This window comes from Macaca fascicularis, chromosome 17 (assembly GCF_037993035.2).
Source record: "Macaca fascicularis isolate 582-1 chromosome 17, T2T-MFA8v1.1".
Taxonomy (NCBI): Eukaryota; Metazoa; Chordata; class Mammalia; order Primates; family Cercopithecidae; genus Macaca; species Macaca fascicularis.
Window position 1 is genome coordinate 25,978,088 of NC_088391.1, and position 24,510 is coordinate 26,002,597.

The following is a 24,510-nucleotide window of genomic DNA, read 5'->3' on the forward strand; positions in this document are numbered from 1 at the left end:
GTAGCCAAGTAGATGAAGTATGCTTTAAACTGAGTTTTCCCTAATTATGGCAGTTAATTGCTTTTTTTTTGAATATAGAGGAATCTATCATTCAACTTAAAGTGGAGCAAGGTTTGTTACTCCGTTTTGATAGTATTGATTAAAAGTGAGTCCTTTAATCACAGATCCATAAATCATTTGACAACTGTGTTTCACTTAGGTGTGAGTCTGTTTAAAAAGCCATAGTAGTCAGAAAATCGCCAAACTAAACAAAGGGCCCAAAGGTGCCATTTTATTTAGGATCAAGAAAATATATATGTGGACCATTGTGTTCACCATCCTCATAGACTTGTCTTAAAGTTCTTCCACAAAATTAGATTAACTTCCAGTTTATTTAAAGAGCTGATATTTTTGTTACACTTTAATCTGCTTTGCAGCAATGGAAGGTCATAGAAATATTAGAACATGAATTCACATTTAAATAAACATGATACAAACATGCACACGTGTGTATATACTGAGTGTTTTCATTGACTTGCTTTTCCTCCATATAAATATATAAATATTGAATAAAGTGCATGAGAACATGTCTGTACATATATACAGCTACACATTTGCCTATACAGTATACACTTGAATAGATACTTATGGAATAAAAAACACATATACATTTGTAATATATAGGTAGTCAAAAGACATCTATCAGGCAACATTAATGTTCATTCTGATCAAGATTGAGTATATGGGGGTAGAATCTGTAATATTTTCCCTAATATAAAATGAAATGTGCAGTGTTATAAGTGAAGGCAAAAATACATTAGAGCACAGACATTTTAACATTTATATTTTTATCAGTTAGTATGGTATAATCATGGAGTAGTTCAGTTCAAATGCAGCCTTGGTACTAGCAGCATCGTACACATTCTATCTTCGAAATAGTGAACTATCTTTCAACATATCTATGAGGACATAATTAGAATTTATGCATTTCCAAATCACACAGTGACACTTCCCACATTCTTTAGTTTTCAAATCTGTAGCTTTTTCCAAAGGTTTAGGGCAAAAACTATTTCTCATTCAATAGAAATGCTTCGGCATTGTAATCACGTATCTAACACTGATTGCAATAACAACATGTAATTTAACCTTGAGTGTTACAATATCAAAGTGGATTAACTGTTGTTAATCTCTTTTTCTCTTCAGTGACAACTTCAACGAAATATTATAATATTTGCTTTTCAATTAGGGAGCCCAGTGCCAATGAGTAATACTGAAATGAGTGAGTTTTTGGAGAAATAAAAGAAAAATTTTGCTCAAAACTATGGTAGTTATAAATTGGTTTGAGATTGAGGTGTATATTTCTAAATTAATTGCAATGTTAAGCCTCAAGTGATATTTCCCCCCTCCTTTGTTTGTTTGTTGTTTGTTGGTAACCAATCAAGAAAACTTATTTTGAAAACTACTCTCGCAGTTGAAACAAACTTGTTTCTGAACCAGGTAAGAAGGAAATAAGTTGAAAGGATTCTAAAAATAAGTCTGTTTATATTTTTTGACTAAGACCATTTCAGTTTAGTCTTTTTTTTTTTTTTTTTTTTTTGTGGTAGTTGTCGCGCTCTGTTGCCCAGGAGGAAATGGCAGTGATGTGAACTTGGCTCACTGCAGCCTTGAGCGCCTGGGCTCAAGTGATCCTTGTGTCTCAGCCTCCCATGTAGCTGGGACCACAGTTGTGTGCCACCAGGATCAGCTAATTTTTTTTGTAAAGACAGGGAGGTCTCACTTTTTTACCCAGGTTGGTCTTGAACTCTTGGCCTCAAGTGATCCTCCCATCTCAGCCTCCTGAAGTGCTAGGATTACACGCATGAGCCACCGTGCCTGGCCGAACCATTTTGTTTAAAGGCAAGGATTTTTATTTTAATTATTTTTATATTTCTCATATCTAGAAATTTGCTTCACACATAAATGTACACTCAATAGATGATTGTGGAACCAAGCGGAATGGTTTTAATAAATAGTATAAACCAATGGATCTGAAAGCATCAATTTACCTGATGAGTGTCATAGGAAAGTCACCTGCTTTTTACGGAGATGTCCTGGGACTCTACCACTGTCAGTAGCCAGAAACCTGAGTTCATCCTCAATCCTGACACAGCTACATCAATATACTGTTTACTGCTCAAAAGAGTGCATGCATGATGCAGTCATTTCACAGCAAGTTACCAAATACCTCTATAGTGCTGTTTTAGAGAAGCAATTGCTAGAAACGCATTTGGTAATGTTAAATCATCCTTTTGCTAGTTTACCTAGAAGAACAAATATCAAACAAGACCACATTGGAAATTCAGAGTAAAGCACAAGAAGTAGAAGAGAAAGCAGCAATAGTTATTGAATAATATTTGAAATATTTTTCACTTCTGAGAATTAACTTGAAATGCAGCAAATGCAGCAACCTCGTGAATATTTCAAAATGGTATCTATGAAAAAGCAGGAATGAAAAATGTTGTCAAGTATTTCATTTAATTATCTTAGCAATACAGATTTTGTAACACTGACCTTAGTGTCTTTTTTTTCTCCTTTCAAAATATATACAATAGTAAGTTTTAAAGAGATTTTTTTAAGAGGCCATTATGTTCAATAAAATTTTCACTATTTATAGCTATTTTTATTTACAGCATATAGGTAACCAACTCTATCCCATGCCATCAAGGAACAGCATAGCAGCAAGGTTTCCACTTGAAAATAGAAGTTAATTTAGATTTACTTAGGGCTTCATAATTATACAATAAAAGTGAATCATTTTAAAGACATCATTTACAATGTTATAAATAAGTATCAGAAAGCTCACAGCTGAAATGCTGTCAGAACATTTTCCAAGCACACATTTTGTAGCATTGAACCCCACTTTTCATTGACAGAATAAAATGAGGCATACAGATATGATCGTTGGTTCCACTAGACTGGTCTAATTTTTTCCAGTCTCTTATTTTTTTTTCCAGATAGGTGAAAACTTGCTCAGTGTGCCCTCCACAGTTACCATGGCAACTGGCCTGTCACACACAGCTCACCTTTTCATTCACTCCGTCGCTATTGTCTTTAGAAGCATCTTCAGAATGCTGCTTTCCTAGAGCAACCATTGAGCAGTCATTATCTGTTGTCTTGGCATCTTGCTTTGAATTCTTTTTTTGTCCCATTTGAAGTTGGCTAGACTTGTAGGCCAAAGCCGGTATAGTGTTCACTAAAATTAACTGCAATGGTTTTTTGTTTTCCTTGTACTGACACTGAATATACCGTGAAAAGGCTGACCTATAAGTCTTGTTGAACAGTGTGTAGACCAGTGGGTTGACTGCTGAAGAGAGATAACCGATCCAAACAAACACATTGAGCAGGGCCCCAATGACATCCTCATTGCAAGACTCTTTGCAGATGACGGCCATGATGTTCGTGATGAAGAAAGGGCACCACATCACCACAAACAGGAAGAAGACGATACCCAGCACCTTGCATGCCTTTTGCTCATTGCTGATGGACTGCATAGTCCTTCTGCCTGTGTAGGACCCTGGGTCCCTGTGGATCGACCGCTGGAACAGCTTTTCTGAAGACAAAGAACTCTGAGGGAGGAAGCTGAAAGAAGCTAATTTGGCCCGTGTGCCGAGATCACTTACACACAAAGTAGCTTCTTTCTGGAGTGACTTGATAGTTAGAAAGTAGGTGATCACCATGATGGTCAAGGGAATGAAAAATGACACAAAAGAGCCGATCAAGACAAAGTTATCATCGGCGAGTAAGCAACTCCCCTCCTTAAAGACCTTCGAATCGTCCTGTAGCCCAAAGACTGGTATTGGCATCGATATACCTGGAGTTGGACAGAAAATGAAACATGATTATTAAGGAGTTGAGTATATGAAGGCAAGAGCATCACCACTTAATGTTGGCTATTGAAAAGATTTTATATCAACATTGTTTAAAAGCTTAACATACTTTGAGAATTTAAAATTCCTTTGGACTTACTTATGTGTTTTGTAAGTATATATTATGTAGTTCCTTGTATGTTTTATTGCCCCATATAGCTAATCCTTTACTTACAAAGAACTATAATCTAGCTTTAATTTTTTATGCCATATTTTTCTGATTATACTATTATACTTATTAATTGAAGAAACACACAGAGAGGTAAATAACTAAAAAATGTCCAATAACATCACCATCTAGAGATAGCCACAATTAACAACTGATGCTGTTCATTTTATTTATATATTTATTTATTTTTGTCTATGAAAATCTAGAATATAGATTTCTTTTTTTGATGCTGTTCGTTTTAGATACACACACACACACACTCTTACCATGTGCACACATTTTAGAACAGAATTGAGGTTCTTTTTCACAAACAGTTCTGTATCTTTTTAAAAAATCTAATAAAATGTCACAAGCATGGCTTATATATAAAAATAACTATAAAATTATAAATATAGTATCTTTTCTCTCTAGACAGTTTGGGAAGTACAAAAATGTAACAATGAATAAAGAAAAATAATATGTATTCTCACCAGCCAGGGGCAAACATAATTTACATATTTGTATCATTTCTTCTTCCACTTACATGTACCTACAAACGTGTATATGCAGTACTTTATATGCAGTACTTTGTATCTTATATGTTTTAGATCTTCCTATTCCGTTTAACATTATAAATCATGATAATTGCACATAAAATATTTTTGAGAAATACAATTTTCTAATATTAATTAAAGCTGGAGGCATCACGCTACCTGACTTCAAACTATACTACAAGGCTACAGTAACCAAAACAGCATGGTACTGGTACCAAAACAGAGATATAGACCAATGGAACAGAACAGAGTCCTCAGAAATAATACCACACATCTACAGCCATCTGATCTTTGACAAACCTGAGAGAAACAAGAAATGGGGAAAGGATTCCCTATTTAATAAATGGTGCTGGGAAAATTGGCTAGCCATAAGTAGAAAGCTGAAACTGGATCCTTTCCTTACTCCTTATACAAAAATTAATTCAAGATGGATTAGAGACTTAAATGTTAGACCTAATACCATAAAAACCCTAGAGGAAAACCTAGGTAGTACCATTCAGGACATAGGCATGGGCAAAGACTTCATGTCGAAAACACCAAAAGCAATGGCAGCAAAAGCCAAAATTGACAAATGGGATCTCATTAAACTAAAGAGCTTCTGCACAGCAAAAGAAACTACCATCAGAGTGAACAGGCAACCTACAGAATGGGAGAAAGTTTTTGCAATCTACTCATCTGACAAAGGGCTAATCTCCAGAACCTACAAAGAACTCAAACAAATTTACAAGAAAAAACAAACAACCCTGTCAAAAAGTGGGCAAAGGATATGAACAGACATTTCTCAAAAGAAGACATTCCTCAAAAGAAGACATTCATACAGCCAACAGACACATGAAAAAATGCTCATCATCACTGGCCATCAGAGAAATGCAAATCAAAACCACAATGAGATACCATCTCACACCAGTTAGAATGGCGATCATTAAAAAGTCAGGAAACAACAGGTGCTGGAGAGGATGTGGAGAAATAGGAACACTTTTACACTGTTGGTGGGATTGTAAACTAGTTCAACCATTATGGAAAACAGTATGGCGATTCCTCAAGGATCTAGAACTAGATGTACCATATGACCCAGCCATCCCATTACTGGGTATATACCCAAAGGATTATAAATCATGCTGCTATAAAGACACATGCACACGTATGTTTATTGCGGCACTATTCACAATAGCAAAGACTTGGAATCAACCCAAATGTCCATCAGTGACAGACTGGATTAAGAAAATGTGGCACATATACACCATGGAATACTATGCAGCCATAAAAAAGGATGAGTTTGTGTCCTTTGTAGGGACATGGATGCAGCTGGAAACCATCATTCTCAGCAAACTATCACAAGAACAGAAAACCAATCACCGCATGTTCTTACTCATAGGTGGGAACTGAACAATGAGATCACTTGGACTCGGGAAGGGGAACATCACACACCGGGGCCTATCATGGGGAGGGGGGAGGGGGGAGGGATTGCGTTGGGTGTTATACCTGAAGTAAATGACGAGTTGATGGGTGCTGACGAGTTGATGGGTGCAGCACAGCAACATGGCACAAGTATACATATGTAACAAACCTGCACGTTATGCACATGTACCCTAGAACTTAAAGTATAATAATAAAAATAAATAAATAAAATAAAATAACTTTAACCAATTTTAATTCTTTTTAAAAAAGCTTTTATTATGGAAAAATTTTTAACATACACACAACTAACAAACCAAAAACTAAACCCAGTACAGTGAACTCATCACCCAGCTTCAAAGATTATCAGCTCAAGCCCAACCTTGTTTCATCCATACATCTTCCAGCTGCCATCCTTCCCATGTTATTATGAACCAAATCCTAGACATCATGTCATTCAATCTGAAAATATTTATTACATAGATCTAAAAGCTGTGCACTCTTAGACAAACCTAATATTTTCACAATACCATTCTCACTCCTAAATAGAAGTTTAATATTTCCTTAATATTAAATGTAGAGTTAGTGTTCAAATTTCCAATTGTCCCATAAAAGTTGTATGTTTTTAGTAGTAGAGCATTTATAAGGGTGGACTACAAAAAGCAAGACAGCCATAGACTTTTTATTGACAAATATAAGAGGTAGGTACAGGATGAGGTAATACAGGGGAACATGGGCCTATATGGTCCATTGCTCCATCACCCAGAGTTGGGGGATCTGTAAAGCTCCCTCAGGTACAGAGATTAGGCAGAGGAGGAAGCAGAAGTGAATAAAGGCAACCCCCACTAGCCTTTCATCATGCTCCATGCCCCACATGATGATAGGACCTTTTTAAAGGAAGATTCAACTGGCCATGTTGTGCAGTTTCACCACCCAACCCCCACCATGGAGAACCTCTCTGCTCCTGGGGAAATAGGTGTATCTTTCTCTACTGGCCTGGGATGGTTGGTCCAAGGCAATCATGAGATGGCTTATTCTCTCTGCCATAAAGGTAGAATCAGGATGACAAAAAAGAGAGGAAACATGAATCAAGTACTCTGTATAACTTAGTTTAAGATTGTTTCTTTCATGAAATGGTAGATATTGCAGGGACAGCCTGGGATAAAAAGTCAGAAAAAAAGTTCCCTTCTAACTCCTGCCCATATTTTCAGCACTCTCAGAACTGTAGAATAACAAGTGTCCTGGTTACTGCTTCTGACCATCTTTAGGGTCTAATACGTGGTCTCACACCAGCCAAGAATACCGGTTTATTCCAGAGTTGAGGGCCACGGCCTCACTCTTGCCATCCATCTGGAAAAAGGTTTTTGGAGAATCTCTGATCTAACTTCTGCATTAGAATTCCGCTTCATCTAAGCACAGACATGACTGTCCTAACCTCATGTTACCTCACATTGGCCATTGCGACCAGGAGAGAACACTGAGTTGATGTAATATTCAACACAAATCTTTCTTAGTGACATTTGCCATTATCTTCAAAGACTTAATTGACAATATTTGTCACTTGCCTATGCAAGCCCATCCAGGATTCTTGGAAGGTGGAGATAAATGACATCAGAGCTGTTCATAAGGACACTTATTATGGCTAATGACTCTTCATTTCCTCCATCCCTCTCTGTTCCTGACCCATTGTTTGCAACATTCAAGAAGAGATTGATGAGCTGTGTCTCCAAGAGGGAACATCCTCTGAGACCTTGGATATTGACCAGTTTTGCTTATCCTTCAGAAAACTCTTGATTGTAAAAGTAAGGGCATGATTTCTAAGAAGAGTGTTTTTCTCCCAGTGTTTGAATCTAGATCTGTGAAATATATTTCCTGTACTCATGTACAAGGTCTTGTTAGACAGCATAGTTGCCCATTGATTAGAAAGGATGCTTTGTTCATCCATTTGAGACATCCCTGGATTTGAGTCTTGGCTGTGACTCTGGGCTCCCGAATTGCCTTCTTTATTCCTATAGTCCCCACTTCGTCTATCATGGGAGGCTGGCACCAACATATCTTCATGCATTTGGTGAGGATAAAATGGATCAAATTTGCAGAGCACCTAGCACAGCACCCAGTCCAGAGTAACGTTCTACCAGTGGTCAATAAACATGAGAGTAGCTTTCTCTGCAGAATTATTTATATTAAATATATCAACATTATTTTATTCTAATCCATTTTGCTTAGATTGTATATACTAGATTTTATATAGCAAATCTTTTTAAACCAAAAGAGGCTAAAAAGAGTTTTGGCTATTGGCCATAGAGTTAACACTGATGTAATTATTAGCTTCTGCCAGGGTGATGCAGGGTCTTAATCAATTTTAATTTTGTACAGCTAGAACTGTTGATTACTTTTCGAATGTGATGAATTACAGCATTACTATTAGCCATGATACACATAAACAAGATATCAACCATCCAAAAAAGGTGTGTGATTTTATTAAACTCTTGAGTGTTCCTTTTTCTAATTAATACAAAGGAAGTAACTACCTTGAGAGCCTTTTGCCCTATTTGCTTATAACCTGGTAATTTACATAAGTGGCAATTCTCAATTAACCAGAATGTGGGCCTACCTAAAATGCCAAATTCTTTAATTATTTGGAATAGCGTCTTGGGTTGGAAACACACACACACACACACACACACACACACACACACACACACCCCATTCCAGAATAGCCCACTTTCTGAGAGGGGTGATGGAGTCATCTGCACTGAAATAGATAATCTCTTTCTTTTCTTTTTCTTTTTTTTTTTTTTGAGACGGAGTCTCGCTCTGTCGCCCAGGCTGGAGTGCAGTGGCCAGATCTCAGCTCACTGCAAGCTCCGTCTCCCGGGTTTACGCCATTCTCCTGCCTCAGCCTCCCGAGTAGCTGGGACTACAGGCCCCCGCCACCTTGCCCGGCTAGTTTTTTGTATTTTTTTAGTAGAGATGGGGTTTCACCGTGTTAGCCAGGATGGTCTCGATCTCCTGACCTCGTGATCTGCCCGTCTCGGCCTCCCAAAGTGCTGGGATTACAGGCTTGAGCCACCGCGCCCGGCCATTAATCCCTCTCTTAAATGCCTGGGATAAAAAGCCACTCTACAAGAGGATGTGGTAAGAGGTTACAGGCAGAGTTGTTCTGTCTGGAAGGGGGACATTAATTTGGAGGTGGAGAATCAAGCTGATCAGTTATTTAAATGGCCTATTCACCTTTACATATAACAAAAACATCCTGAATACTATTGTATACCATTCGTTTTCCATGCCTCACTCATAGTAACTGGTCAGCAAGGGTTGTAGAAAGAATAACCAGGAAGTGAAAGTAATACTCTATAAAGAGAAGAGGAAACTTTATGTCAAAACACTAGAACACACAGATAGGCTTTGTTGGTACAATAAGCAGCTCAAAAGCATGTGCCTCTACCAAGAGAGATGAAGACATGGGCTGATCTCCAATATTGTGGTCACAGCCATCTCCAGGGCATTAATTATCTGGCTGCTTTGTTTGATAATAGCTGCTTTTGGAGACCTGACATCTCCTCTCACTTGAAATTTCTGCATATAAAGCATTTTCCTTTATGAACAAAACAGTAACTTGAATTACGTGACTCTGCATTTTGTTTAATATATTTTTCTGAAGAGTGGAAAACAGCTGTCAAAATTCAATATCAGTATTGGATCCTCTGTGTAGCATTTTATTTATTTCCACTGAAACTCAGACAATAAAATGAATGGGAAACCTTGACACCCAAGAACACAAAAGCTTTGGTTGGTGTCTTTCTTGCAGCATAGCTCTGCTTACTTCCTGCACATAAACTTTGCACCTCTAGTTAACATCTCACCACAGGCTGCATAAATAACTCACTTTGAACTGCCGGCTGTGAAGGACTGGCTTTATTCTTAATCTTGGACTTTTTCTGAGACGGTGTACATTTCTTGGGAAATAAGAAGATTGCCTTCCTAGCTAACCATCCTCTTGTAGGGAACAGGACAGTGGCAGTCCCTAGGGCCCTCAGCTGGAAAGGAGGTGGAGGGCACAAGTTATTTTGGGGCTTTTGTGAAAAAGATTGAAATTTGGGTTCATAGGTTTCTGTTCCCCTAAACTGCTCCCTTTTCTTTGAATTTTAATGCATGCTGTATTTTTCAAGTTATAAGAACGAATTTACTAGTAGTTTGACAGAAAACACCCCCTGTAAACACTGCAGGATAATCCTTACATTAGCGGGAAAGAAAAATTGAATATATAGGGCAACTGCCAATGGGACTCACTATCCTTCTGATACAGAGTTGCTAAATTCCTTCTAATCTGTGTATGGTGTGTTGACAAGGCAGATGTACATAAAAATGAGAGCTACACAAACATGTCAGTTACCCAAAAACTGTATGTTTCTTTTTCTCAGATTAATTCTGAATAGCTCTGATAATAAATTGCAACTTTTCAAGGTATTTTCACACATATTCATTCACTCTAAATTGACTTTTACAAAATTGTTAAAACAGTACCCACACCTTCTTATGGGGCAGATGAAAATTTCACTTTACAAATATGAAAACTTGGGCCTACCAAGCTTAAGTAATTTAGTTAGAATCACACAGAAAGTTGGGGGCAAAATCAAGACCTCTACTTAGGGTTCTTAATTCTTATGGTGGATTTTTAAAAACTGCTTATTTGTTCCTTTGAAGGTAGTTTCAAAAGTCTATGACTACCTCCGAGGTTTTTAACATTAGCTTCAGGAAGTCTATAATAGTCCTAAAATCTGAAACATTTGTATATATGTATATTTCCTTGGAGATAGATAGATCTTTCCTTAGATGAAGTTCTAGCCCCTAATATGACTAATAAGCACTCAATTACACCAATTGATATGGTTTTGTTCTGTGTCCCCACCCAAATCTTATCTTGAATTATAATCCTCATAATCCTCACATGTCGGGACAGGGACCTGGTGGCAGGTGATTGGATCACAGGGAGGTTCCCCCATGCTGTTCTCGTGATAGTGAGAGTTCTCACCAGATGGATCTGATGATTTTATAAGTGTTTGACAGTTCCTCCTTCCCACGCTCTCTCTCACCTGCCACCATGTAAGACTCACCTGCTTCCCTTTCTGGCATGATTGTAAGTTTCCTGAGGCCTCCCCAGCCATGTGGAACTGTGAGTCAATTAAACCTCTTTCCTTTATAAATTACCCAGTCTTGGGCATTTGTTTATAGCAGTGTGAGAATAGACTAATACGCCGATGTTGCATGTACAGCAAAAACTCTCTCTCTCTCCACCCCCCACCAGTAATTGGTTGTACAACACTTAAGAACCCATCCACATCTCTCTTGTCTCAGAGAAGATTGATTTTCATCTACCATTTCCCCCCCAGACAATACGTTACAAAACCCAAAGAGAGTCTGAATCATATAATGTAATTTGAATAAATTACCAGAGCCTTGTTTTGTTGTTGGAATCACAAGTAATAAGGCAACTTCTCCTGATGACTATGTTAGTCAGCTTGATTTCATCATTCTACATTGTAGGCATTGATCAAAATATCACATTTGTACATCATCAATGATACAGTTATGATTTACAAATCAAAAATAGTATTAATAATAAAAATAAAACCTTTCAATGCCACAGAAAGTTGGGGGCAAAATCAAGACCTGCCTCTTTCTTTTTTAATGAGTGGATATTACACTATCTACCCACAGCAGTTGCTCTTTTCTAGGCTGCACATCTAGCAACATGCTCATGAGTAAAGATTTATTTAGGAAAAAACTCATCTCTGTCCTACATTATTAGGCCCCATCTTAAAAGTATTGTATCCTTTCTCCCATTTGTATCAAGGGGGCAGATTTTGGAGTGATTCTCTCTGAAAGCTTGGAGAATGAGTCTTACATGTGACATGTCTCATTTCAGAGACTCTGGTCTAGAAGGTGTGGGGAAGAACAGTCATGGTGTCTGGAAAGTTAGGCTGCAGCAGGTGCACACACAATCCAGACCCACAGCAGTCAGTTCTCTTTCCTCCAGTTTCACTTGTATGCAGCATCCTAAAGCACCTTGTCCATCATGTTACACAAGAGCCTACAGCGTCCCTAATGCTCGAGCAATTACCAGCTACGCAGCCCACGCTACAGGGTCTTTGTAATCTGATTTTAACATACTTATTCGACTTTCTCAATAGTCGTATGGTGTTCTCTCTCTGTCGCTCTCTTCTTTATGTTATGTCTTCAACTATTCGGGAGGATATTACCCATAGCAAGATTTTTCAACCAGTCACAGAGTGTGATTTGAGGAGCCCCAAGTCCTGCCTCCCCTCACATGTGTCTCAGTAGCTTGCTTGGTATACAGCAGTCCCCCCTTATCCTTGCTTTCCCTTTCCATGGCTTCGGTTTCCCAGTCAACCACAGTCTGAAAATATTAAATGGAAAATGCCAGAAATAAACAATTCATAAGTTTTACATTGTGAACTGTTCTAGTAGCGTGATGAAATCTTGTGTTGTCCTACTCCACCCCACCTGGGACATAAGCCATCCCTTGGTCCCTTGGATCCATGCTGCAGATGCTCTGTGCCCATGAGTCACTTAGTAGCCATCTCAGCATATCAACTATTGTGGGATCACAATGCTTGTGTTCAAGAAACCCTTATTTTACCTAAGAATGGCCCCAAAGTGCAAGAGTAGTGAGATTGGCGTATTGTTATAATTGTTCTATTTTATTATTAATGATTGTTAGTCTCTTACTGTGTCTAATCTATAACTTACACTCTATCATACATATGTACACATAGAAAAAACATAGTATATATAGGGTTCAGTACAATCCACAGTGTCTGGCATCCACTAGGGGTCTTGGAATGTGAGCCCCATTCCAAGGATAAGGGGAAACTGTCATACTGCAGTGACTCTCTTAGAATGAGAGGTCCCATTCTGTGTCCCTATAATTCCCTGGAGGGTTGACTATTAACCTAAGTTCATGGTGCAGCAGCACAGAGACGCATAGCAGGGAGGACTCCTGAGGGCACAGGCCTTGGAAAGGAAGGTTGCCGTAGGAGGGAAGACATACAAGATTGCTCAGGGATGCAGGTCTGAGGGAGGTATGGTGGCTGTGCCATACTGGGCTATTCCTAAGAGCCCAGAGCATCATCGGGAAGGGGCAATGTAAACAGCTACTGAGAGGTACGGAGACTCACTTTTCATTTTTGCCCTGGACCAATTTTGATACCTTTCCTTTCCCTGAAATGCTATACCAGTGAGTAGGGGCTCCAGGATTTCTACATAGCAGGGGCTTAGGAGTGGAGGCTGGAGGGCATGGGCAAATGAGGCAACCTGTCTTGAGGCTACATTTGCATAGAAAACACATTATTGTACTTTAACTGTACCATTATTTGGGACTGCTTTGGGAATCTGAAGATGGAGATTGTGTTTGCAAACCACACCCTACAATTTTTTTCAAAACATATCTCAAGGCACATCCCTTGTAGGAAAGCTTCCCCAGATTAATTCTTTCTACAATAAGAACTATTTTTCTTACTCCATATTCCTTCAACACCTCCATAAATAAATTATACTGTGCTAGTTCACACTTTCAATATCTTAGAATTTTTCTCTAGACATGTCATTATATTCATGAGATGACAATCTCATTAATAGCAGGGATATCTTTTCCTTTCTGTATTGTAAGACATTCTAGAATCGAATGTGCTTCTGCTTATACTGGGAGCTTAGTAAATGCTTGTGGGATTGAAGGGTAAACAAATGAGAGAGAGGAAAAAAAAGAGAGAGTTGGGAATTATAATACATTTTATAGACACAGCTTGAAATTACTAAATAATTTCATAATGCTTCCCTTCATTTTTGTTGGGAAAACACAGTAATGAGGCTGTCAATTAGCCACATAGGGTAGAAAAACGGAAAATGGGTATTTGTATGATACATAATTTGTATACTCTTTTGAGGGAGCCACATATAGGAATAACCAGCACATGAGCTGACCACCTTAACAGCTAAAATCACAAGGGAAAAGATCGCTGTAGAATATGGTGCCTAGTGAGAATCAGGAGACCTGGGTTTATTCCTGTCTGTTCTGACTCATATCCTGGATCTAGGCCCGTTATTTTTCACAAAGTGTCTTTCAGGTAAATTAAACAAGTATGTATCAGCAAACTGGAGCATGAATATAGTGGGAAAATCACAGAATTTGGAATCACAAGACACAGGTTTGCCTCCAGACTCTGTTAATCACTAGCTGGGTGACCTTAGGCTGCTTAACTTTCAAGCTTCCATCTGTAAGGTGGAGATAATATAAAGAGGGCTCCTCTGATTTGCATGCAAGGCTTTGGTGAAAAAGCAGTGAGGTAATGAGTCTGAATCATTTTTGTAAAGTTTTAAGATTTATTTAGACGAAAGTGATTATAATGTACTTAGCACTATGTGAGACTCTGGGTAATGCAAAAGACCTTTGAGACATTTCATGGTGTCTAAGATTTTTTTTTTAAGCTTTTGATTATGGAAAATTTTAATCACATGAAACTAGAGAAAACGGTACTGTGAACCCTATGTACACATCACCCAAGTTCAATACAATCATAATGTCTAAGATCTCATAGGGAAAACAAAATATACACAATTGATTTAGGAAGGCAGCAGTGCAGGACAGAATGAGATCAAGAGGCAAAATAGATGACATCGATAAATTCCTATGTTATGTCGGAGTGCGAGGCTCGTTGTGGGTTGGCATCTCTGGGAAAGGCACAGGAGCTGAGCCGGGCCTGTGAATGAATAGAATCTGGACAGGGATCAGGCAAGGAGACAGGAGTGATCTCTGCATCCTGGGCCAAGGTGTGCCTGGACTTGCTGGGGCTGAGGCAGTCTGTTGTCTGGTATGCAACTGTGAACTCAGGAGCAAGTGCACACATTGCTTATCACTTACCAGAAGCATCGAGCAGCTCCTCTATCTGTGATAGCGATCAGTTGTGTTCCTTCATCCATCAATCAAGTAGAAATTGAGCCTACACTGAGCTAGGTACTTGAGGAATTAGAGAGGGAGAAGGTGGTTGAGTCTATAATCAGTTACTTTACAATCTAATACCTTCACTACCATTCATTAATTCATCACTCAAAAAAAAAAAAAAAAAAAAAGGCTAGGGAGGCAGAGGATTCAGAGCTATAAGCAGAAAACTAGGATCTTATAGGGAAATGTATCTGCTTCTGCTTCAGTCTGTTGTGAAGTTACATAGCATGTATCCTCTGGAAAACTCCCTACCCTCTTAAAAGGGTGACTGGGAGAAAGGAAAATAACATCGTATCATAGTCATGCACCCATAAAAATGTTTCAATCAACATCAGATTGCACACATAGCAGTGGTCCCATAAGATCAGAATAAGATTATAACACTGTATTTTTACTATACCTTTTCTGATACATTTAGATACACAACTACTATTGTGTTGTAATTGTCTGTGGGGTTCAGTGCAGTAATACTCTGTACAGATTTGTAGCCTAGGAGCACTAGGCTGTCCCACACAGCCTACAGGGGGAGCAGGCTATACCACACAGCCTACGGGGGGAGCAGGCTATACCATCTTGGTTTGTGCGCGTATACTCTGTGAGGCTCACACAAGGATGAAACTGCCTAATGATCCATTTTTCAGAACATATCCCCTTCATTAAGCAATGCATGACTATATTTTGAAAACAGTATTGACCCCCTGGGCATCCTGAAAGGATCTTAGGGATCCCCGGGAACCTGCAGAATATGTTTGGAAAGTCACTGATATAGGAGAAAAAAGTTATTAGTTTGCAGTGGGAAAGCCCAAATTTAGATCCTCTCTGGTTTTAAGCAAGTCATTTAATCTGAGTTTTTTTTTCCCCCCATAAAATGGGGATTAACAGTGTACCGTTCAAGAGATGATTATGAGAAACATAAATGAGAATTACTACCCTTATATAGTAAATACAAAATAAATACTACATAGTAAATATAGTATTGTCTAACAGCTGGCAATTAGAGAGAACAATGTTCTACAGCCATCCTTAATGCCCAGAGTTCTTCATTCTGTCTAAAAATCTCTGCTGTAGCTGAAACCTCCAACCACTCTTGTTTGGGGCTAACAGAAATGAAAACCAGTTTAATATTGTCTTTATATTTAGCTTAAAAATCTGTGCATTGCTTGCCACTGCACATAGGTCTCTGTTAATATGGAACCAGTTCATCACCCAAGATAGGGGTCCTGCAGAGCAAGAATGTTTCCCAGAATGGCTGATAATGGTCTCCTCAGTGAAAATTGAATGACCTCCTCTGTAGATGGTGACAATGAAGTCAGGTGCCAAGGGTGCTGAGTAATGGGTGTGCAATGTCAGATTGCCTTAAAAGTACACATTGGGATTCGCAGAACAAGGACTAAAGAGAGACATCCACTGTGTCCTTTCTCTGTGGGAACAAGGGTGGTCATAGGAAATCTGGGACTTTTTTTCCCACAGGTGTTGTGTTAATATGGAATCGGTTCTTTGCACAGAGGTCTGTGTTAATATGGAATCAATGCCTCACCCGAGACAACAGAAGGACCTGCCACAGTGTCACTAGCGTCACTTCTGTACTGGGAATTCAGTCATGCAAGCCCTGGAAACCTGATACCTCAGCTGTGCTGGCAAAAATGGGGGTGGCTGGGCTCCTCCTGTTTGTTCATTTTGCTCTTTTCCAAATTGCAGTTTTGGCAGCATGCTGCTCTTTGGTGGAACTGAGGCTATAAGCCAATGTCCTAGCTACAAAGAAGGGTGGGAATTTGAGTTTTGATTCTTGGGAATTTCCCAAAATATTGAAAAGCTAGTTGAAAGAAATGTGGCAGGCACCCACTTCGCTTGAACTACGACATGATTTGTAGCTGCTGTAATGGGGGCAGTGAGCGGGGGTGCCTCTTTCAAAGATGGTTCTGCTAGGATTCCTACCCTTTTTCGATTTCCCACTTTTCCCCTCTATGATCTTCCTCTCTTTTTCTGGCATCTCTGCAGTCAACATATGTTCAAGTGTTTAACAGTTAAAAATGAATCCACCTGAAAACATAAACTATGTACCGATAGTTATCATCTCAAATGCTTACAGGGCCAGTGTAGCAATGTAATTGAGCTACGTTTGGCAGAGAAGACGGTAGAAGGAGTGTTGCTTGGTAAACTGGATAATGCCTGAGGGCAATCAAGTTCAATACAATAAAAAACAAAACACATTGTGCAAGCCAAACAAAACAGATCTGTGGGCTAGACACATTTTTCATTATTCAATTAGCTTGGCACAGGTTTAGAGCTTTAACAACTTTCTTTTGGGTTCTTCTTTATTCCTATCTCTTATGGACTTCTCATCTTGGCCTTGCTCTTATGGTCACTGGTCATGTCCTGATCAACTGACACTATTTGTACCACAAGGCCCAAACAACTTTTTGTTTTGGTCCTAAATCCTGAGATTAGGCAGGATCTTTCTTAGTTTGGGTTTCAGATGCACGCCTCTGGGATTTAGATAAAAATTGTTATCATGCAGATAGATAGGTGCTCCTGGGCACTATTTGGGGCACAGAAAGTCCCTAACTAGCAACTTCTTCTTGTAACCCAAGCTAAACTTCTGTATCTCCCTTTTGTCTTACCCACCATTTACTTGAGCTTCTAGGATTCTAGAAGCTTCTTCACAGTTTCACTTTTTATCCCTCAACAGTCTGGTTGGCTGAGACCTCCAAACTTCCCATCCAGCTCAGGGAAGCCCAAGATGAAGAGCTTTTGGTTTTACTATCTTTCAGCGAGTGATATGAAAACCGCTACTCTATGAGATTTCATTTGCTCCATCTCCTAAAAAGTTGTACATACCCTGAAACGTTAGTGATTTGGAGGGAGAAGTTTTTGTTTGTTTTGCAACATCGGAGAGACATTTCTATGGTTTAATTTCTGCTTGTGAAGGCCCTGTCTTACCCAGTCCGAAGTATGCCTTTAGTTTGCAGAAAGCTGCACTGAGTTCAGGTTAAAAGCAGCTTTAATCAAGAAGTTTATCTGGTTGTTTTCAAGGTCTTGTACAGATTTTTCTTGAAGAGATGAAATAGAGCTTAGCGATTATCTAAGGAAGCAGCTTTCTTTTACAGTTAATGAGTCAAGGTAGAGCTGTTAAGCTCTCTGTGTAAGTTTAATGGGTAAAAAGTGGGGGAAAACCCTACATTTACAGGTGTCCACAGTGTGACAGACACTGTGTAGGTCTTTACAGACGTCAGCACATTTCATCCTCACAAGGAACTCACGAGGAAGGAATTATTATTCCCATTTTACAGATGAAGAAAATTGGGACTCCAAGATATTCTATAACTTGGTCTAGACCTTATACTTAATAAATGCACAAGCTAAGACTCGAATCTACATCTGATTTGTTTTCTTCTGTGCTTCAATTTTTTGTTAGAATCTGGACCTCATGAACCCTAATCTAGTGTTCTTTTCATGACATCAGAAGAGTTTAGTTAGCTTTTTCATTGCTTTCATTTTGTAGTTCATACTTTTTGGGTTTTAAGGATTAAGAGTGTTTACTTGTAAAGAACTTTGAGATGCATATGGAAATTACTGAGATCTGATATTACTTATACATGGGAAGCAGGAATAGAAATGGGAGATAGGAAATGGAAAACAAACAAAACCTCCACCCCAAGGGCTAAGCATTGTCATAGTAACTAATGAACAACTGAGCTATTCAGCTGCCTCCTTGGCCTCTCAACTTGGATATCTCCAGTGGGCATCCCTAACCTTACGTGGTCACACTAGGACTCTGGGTTTGCACTTGCTCACCCCCACCTTTCCTTATCCCAGTAAAAGGTCCTACCATCTATCCAGATATACAGCTTAAAAACTTAGGAGTCTCTTTCCATTATCCTGCCTTTACAAAAGACTCACCAGCATTCTAATAAGTCTACCTAATAATCTATCCTAATTTTACCTGCAAAATAAACTTTTTGACCAAATCTGTCTACTTCTCTTTCTCCACTGCCATCTCTGTACTCTAAGCCACTAGGACTCCTGCCTGAATTACCACAAGACCCTCCCCACTGCCCTCAAGGGACTCCCATCTTTACCTGTGTACCTCTGAGCCAGAGACCCTGCAGTGCACTTAGAATACCATCCAAACTCCTTACTTTGGCTACAGGCCCTCAGAGATGTGGCCCTGCTGACATCTCCTTCCTCCCCTCCTCTCACTGCCTCCCTTTCTTACTATGCTTGAGCTGGACTGGCTGCTTTCTGCTCCTTCAACCCTCTAAGCTGGTTACTCCATCAGGGCCTTGGGACTTGCTATTCCCACGGCCAGGCACACACCACTCTTTATTGATATTCCCATGGCTGACTCCTTCTTATTTGGCATCTGTGTAAATGCCCTCTCCCCAGTCAGCCTTCCTCACCCTGCCTGAGTCACTCTGTAGCGCATTTCTCTGATTTGTTTTTCTCCTTTAGCATTTGCCACTGTATGAGATTATTTTGTTGGTCTATTTATTTGCTTGTCATCTCTCTCTTTACATGAATGTGAGCTCCATAAAACCAGATACTTTCCTAAGACAGTGCATGGCACATCGTATTTAAATGTTAAACATGAAATAAACATTTCTGGAATAAATGAATAAGTATATGCAGAGGCCTTTGGGAACACATGCAACATAAAAAGAAGAGGAGAGAACAATTATGACTACCTAGCAGACTTCCTCATTACCTTAGTTATCTGGGCAAGGGCAAGAAATTGCTCAAATCTCCCAAATTTGGGAGACTAACAATTCTGACAAATTAGGGCTTTATAGAAGTTGAAGGTAAAGCTGGTTAATTTGAGGACTCTCCATAGACAGAGCCCTTTCTCTAATATACTAGTTAATAATAATCCTCCATCTTTACATCCTAACAGTGCATCAGGGAGGACTATGTCTTGGTTGTGGTAGTGAATAATAATCATAAAAAATAGCACAATCAAATACTTATATGGTACTTACTGTGCTCCAGGCACTATCCTAAGTGCTTTATACAGATTAGCTCACTTACTCCTCACAGTCACCCTGTGAGTTTGTGCTATTATTATCACTGTTTGCTGATGAGAAACTGGAAGCACAGAGACGTTAGGTAAGTTGCCAAATGTCACACAGTAAGTGGTGAAACTAGAATTTTGAGCCACAGTCTGGCTCTGTATTCTGTATTTTTCTATGCTCTGTAGCCTCAGCACACTTTCACCATCAGGTATGCAGGCTTGGGGATCAAACTTCCTCACTTCAGAAAAGTTGCTGCTTGAAGAGTTGCTGCTTCATTGCTGCTCAAGGCTGGCTCTTAGATCTGGAGCCTGGAATTCATGCGGTGTCCTACCTATGAAATCTTTTTGTGGGGACAGGCCTCCTTTTATCTGTGCTTGTGTTGCAGGGGCTATAAGTTTCTCATTTAGAGCCATTTACATGCTATCCGTGGGAAGACTGGCCATGGCTTCCCCTAGGAGAGATATAAAAATGAAGAAGCTATAGAAACCATCTTTTAAGAACTTAATGCTAATGAGCAGTTATCTTTTACTGCAAATCTTTAACGCAAAACGCCAAGATCAACATTTTTTAAAATTACAATTTCCTATGCTATTTCTTGCAATGCTTATTTTCTTTCCATGGTTTCCACCTAACTGGTGTCCCATACCTGTGCTGATGTTGAATGTTTTTCCTCCAACTTAACCTATAGATGACTTCTGGGGTGGGGGTGAGGATGGGGCAGAAACCCTTTGAAAAGGAGTGCAAAAGTTTATGTCCATGTGACTACATACATTTTTCAGGAAAGAGGTAATTCTCCCAATACTCTGCAACACAAAAAAGATTCTGAATCGCTGAGCCTGGATGTACAAACACTACATCTTGGGTGTATGTGTCTGTGTATGTGTGTGTTTCCTAGTAAAACCACAGTTTCATATCTTCATAGTTCAATTTCTTCTGCATAGTACACTTTTCTAAGAATATGGCAGGAATTTCTAATTTTAAAAGATGTTTGTTAAGAAACAAAAGTCATAGTAAAAATCTAATGTGCCAAATAGTTTATAAGAAAATGCAGGAAAAGGATAAAGAATGAGCTCCTTGATACATTGTATATTCTGGTTCAAACATAATACACGCACAGATGCATACAGCACAAAACCCACTAACTTTAATATCCTGCGGAGAAGGTAATTTGCTGGGTTACATACATGCGTGTTAAATGGGAGCTTTATTAGAATAAGTCAGACCGAAAGAACACTTTCGCACAGAATATCTGTATAATGGAAACAGGGATTTCTGAAAAATAGCTGCAGTTTTCCAGGTGACTTTACAAGGGCAGGATGAGTGTAGAGTAACTGAGAGAGACTCTCCTTTTAGAAACATTCTGGGCATGAAAGGCAGTTGTGGATCCAGCCAAATAAGCTGCAAACCTCCGGATGATTTATTTACTGCTTTTCTACATTTTGTGATAGTAATAAGGAAGGTGTTAACTCTAGCCTGCTAAATGTTTGAACCTGATGCATTTTGTAATCAGCAGAATAATGGTCCCCAAAGATGCTTATGTCTAACTCCTGGAAGCTGTGAATATGTTGTCTTATATGGCAAGGATAAACTAAAGTTGCGGATGGGAATTAAAGATGCCAATCAGCTGAGCTGGAAATAATGAGAGTGCCCTGGATTCTCCAAGTGAGCCCAATGTCTGGATTCTCCAGGTGAGCCTCATAGCTGGATTCTCCAGGTGAGCCCAATGTAATCACAGGTTTCCTTAAAAGTGGAAGAGGGAGGAAGGTGTGTTGGGTCAAAGTGATTCAATAAGAGCAGGATTCAGTTTGTACTGGCTGCCTTGGAAGATACAGGAACAGGACCACGGGCGAAGGAGTGTAGGCGGCTTCTAGAAGCTGGAGGGGCCAGTGACATTTTATTCCCCTAGTGCCTCCAGAAAGAACGCAGCCCTACTGACACCTTGGTTTTGGCCTGGTGAGACCAACTTCGGACTTTTCACCTCCAAAACCGTAAGTAATAAATTTGTGTTGTTTTAAGCCAACAGCAGAGGTGTCGTTTCAGTTTGTAGTCATTGCTACAGCAGGACTAGGGAGCTGGTACGCGCTGCCGGGACTCACTCCTGCTCTGGCACTTGGGCGGCACTGTAGGTGCCCATGTTCGTGGAGGTAGTCAGCAAACGGGGGCTCTCTCGGCTGGACTGGCCATGTCTGCTTACACAGAGTGCTCCCCTCTTCCACTGCGGTAATAGCGTTGCCTTCGTCCCTGTGCGCTTGGAGTGGTATTCTGTACAAAAATTCTTTGTCAAAGGGACAAACTTAATGAGCTATGATGCCATTCAGACTGATGTGCTAACTTTTAAGCTTTCCTGTGAGGAAGATAATTGTTCTGTGATATGAGGAGAGTGGCATTGCATGTAGTGTATTTCTTTGTGTGCTATTAAAATGCAGTTCACAGCTGTAGACAGGTGGGGTGAAATTAGCCCCAGACCGGGAGACAGAAGCCTTGATTTGTTTCGTTGGCCTGTTCACATACAAGCTATGGTTGTAATGAACTTTTTTTTCCCCCATAAACATTTTGAAATCACTTAGTCATGCTCCTCAAAAAATTTTAACGTTTGGATTAAAACTGTTGAAACTGTAGATAATCTGGTGGAAAACGAACACCTTAGTTCTACAGTTAACAATGGTAAATTATCTCAATAATTTGAACACGTTATATCTTTTTTTTTTTTTTTAATCTACTTAGGTCTTATCTGTCCTATAATAGTTCCAGGGTTCTTTTTTTTTTTTTTTTTTCCTATAAAGTTTCTGGTAATTCTTATTTGATTTTTCTTTTTCTCCTTAATATAGTGCATTACTTCTGAATTGTTAGGTAAAAGTTGGTCTGCTTGTTGTCTTTATCTTAAAGAGATTGTGCTTCTCATATACCTAGAAAGTTTTTCTTGTGACTTTATATCCCCCCCAGGGGATATAAGATGCCATGATTAATATCGTACACCAGGAGAAGGAGTTACAGCCTGTGCATCTCCTGGTGATCTTGATTAGGAAGAAGGGGAAGGTGGACCTTAGGGCAGATGGCCTCCAGCATTGAAATGTGGGCTCCCAGATCCTCCATCTGCCCACATCTTGCTGGACACAACCATACTCATCTGCCTGGGCCCCTTCTCTGACTCCCAATCCCCTAACCATTGGGCTGGGAGGAGAAAGAGCTCCGAAACAGCAGGTCGCTCCCTTCCCTTGCTGTGTGCTCTCACGTGCCTAGGGTTGTTGGCAGCACACTGGAATCACCTGGCAGCCTTAAATACTGATGGTGGGTTGAATCTATAGAGATTCTGATTTTGTGCGTTCCAGGTGAGGCCAAGGGCATCAGGCGGTTTTAAAGCTCCCCAGCTGATTCTAATGTGCTGCTAAGGTTGAGATCCCCAGTCCCAGCCCTCTCCTGAAGCCACCCCACTGGCTGGAGAAGATACTAGGCTGACATTGCTTTTTCTCTGCATTGCCATGGTCACTGGGTGGGCAGATCCATGTCCAGGGTAGCGTGGACACTCTTCCAAGGCAGAATCTACACTGCCTGTGACTCTCAGCTCTCCTCCATCTAAAACATCTTAGTTTTACAGTTGTGCTTTTCATATGCCTAGAAATTTCTGGACTACATTTCTCTCCCATATATGGACTTCATGACCATCTATTTCCCAGAGGCTTTTTGCAGTTTTTATGCTAGTTTTCGATTCACCAATCTTTTCCTTCTGTTAGGTTTAAAGAAAAAAGTCTACAGTTCCAGTTAGTCTACTTTTGTAACAGGACCTGACAACTCCACTCCACTTCCCATCCTAAAGACTACAGGAAAAACTAGCCCAAGTGACTGAGCTGGGGGGTCCCAGTCATCAGTAGCATGAGTATTTTGCTTTGGAATATTATCAAATAGTGGGGGGGGAGGACCAGCACAGTGGACTTAGTGTCAAGTCCAGGATTTGATTCTTAGCTAAGAAAGCAAGTTTCCTCTCTGAGTTGTGAGGATTAAATGTGATAAAATGGAAAAAAGGCCAGGAGTGATGGGCTTTCAGGAGATGCCCATAGACATTAGCTGAATTTGAACATTTTCAGCCTGAATGGGACAGAAACATTAACTGGAGTTGGCAGGAGGATCAGCGATGTATCTAACAGGCAGCATTACAAACAGCACAAGCTTAGGTGTTCCTCAGCTACCACACCTTAGTGCTTGCTCCTCTGTTAGGATTATCTATTAGACTTTGCTATTTGCTTTTATTAGAGTTTTATATTACAAGAGGGGCACATGACAGAGCTCATGCAGTTGAGTTCATTTCAGACCTGGGCCAGCTTTAGGTGAAAGCTGCTGGAACTAATTTTTATGCCAGGACTTCAAATAGTGACTTTGGGCCTCTATCAGAACAAAATATCATTATCCCCAGCTCTGGCTCTGACACCAGTTCTTTTGAGGCTGAAAGTTGCCCTGGGGTTGTAAGATCTTCCACGACCAATAACAGAAGTCAGTAGAGACT

At 39.7% G+C, this 24,510-nt stretch overlaps 1 protein-coding gene across 5 annotated transcripts in view; it reads right to left on the reverse strand.

The window, feature by feature from the left end:
* Nucleotides 1-352: 352 nt before the first annotated feature.
* HTR2A (5-hydroxytryptamine receptor 2A) overlaps nt 353-24,510 on the reverse strand; it is a 115,743-nt gene continuing 91,585 nt past the window's right edge. For 3 of the 5 annotated variants that reach the window (XM_074022000.1, XM_005585829.5, XM_065533229.2), the window contains one exon: nt 353-3,829. In XM_074022000.1, coding sequence (XP_073878101.1) covers nt 3,027-3,829 — 803 coding nt within the window. In that variant the 3' untranslated portion in view covers nt 353-3,026. Of the gene's footprint in view, nt 3,830-14,922; nt 15,129-19,984; nt 20,464-24,510 lie in introns of those variants that run through there. The other 2 variants (XM_074022001.1, XM_074022002.1) reach the window with 2 other exon arrangements.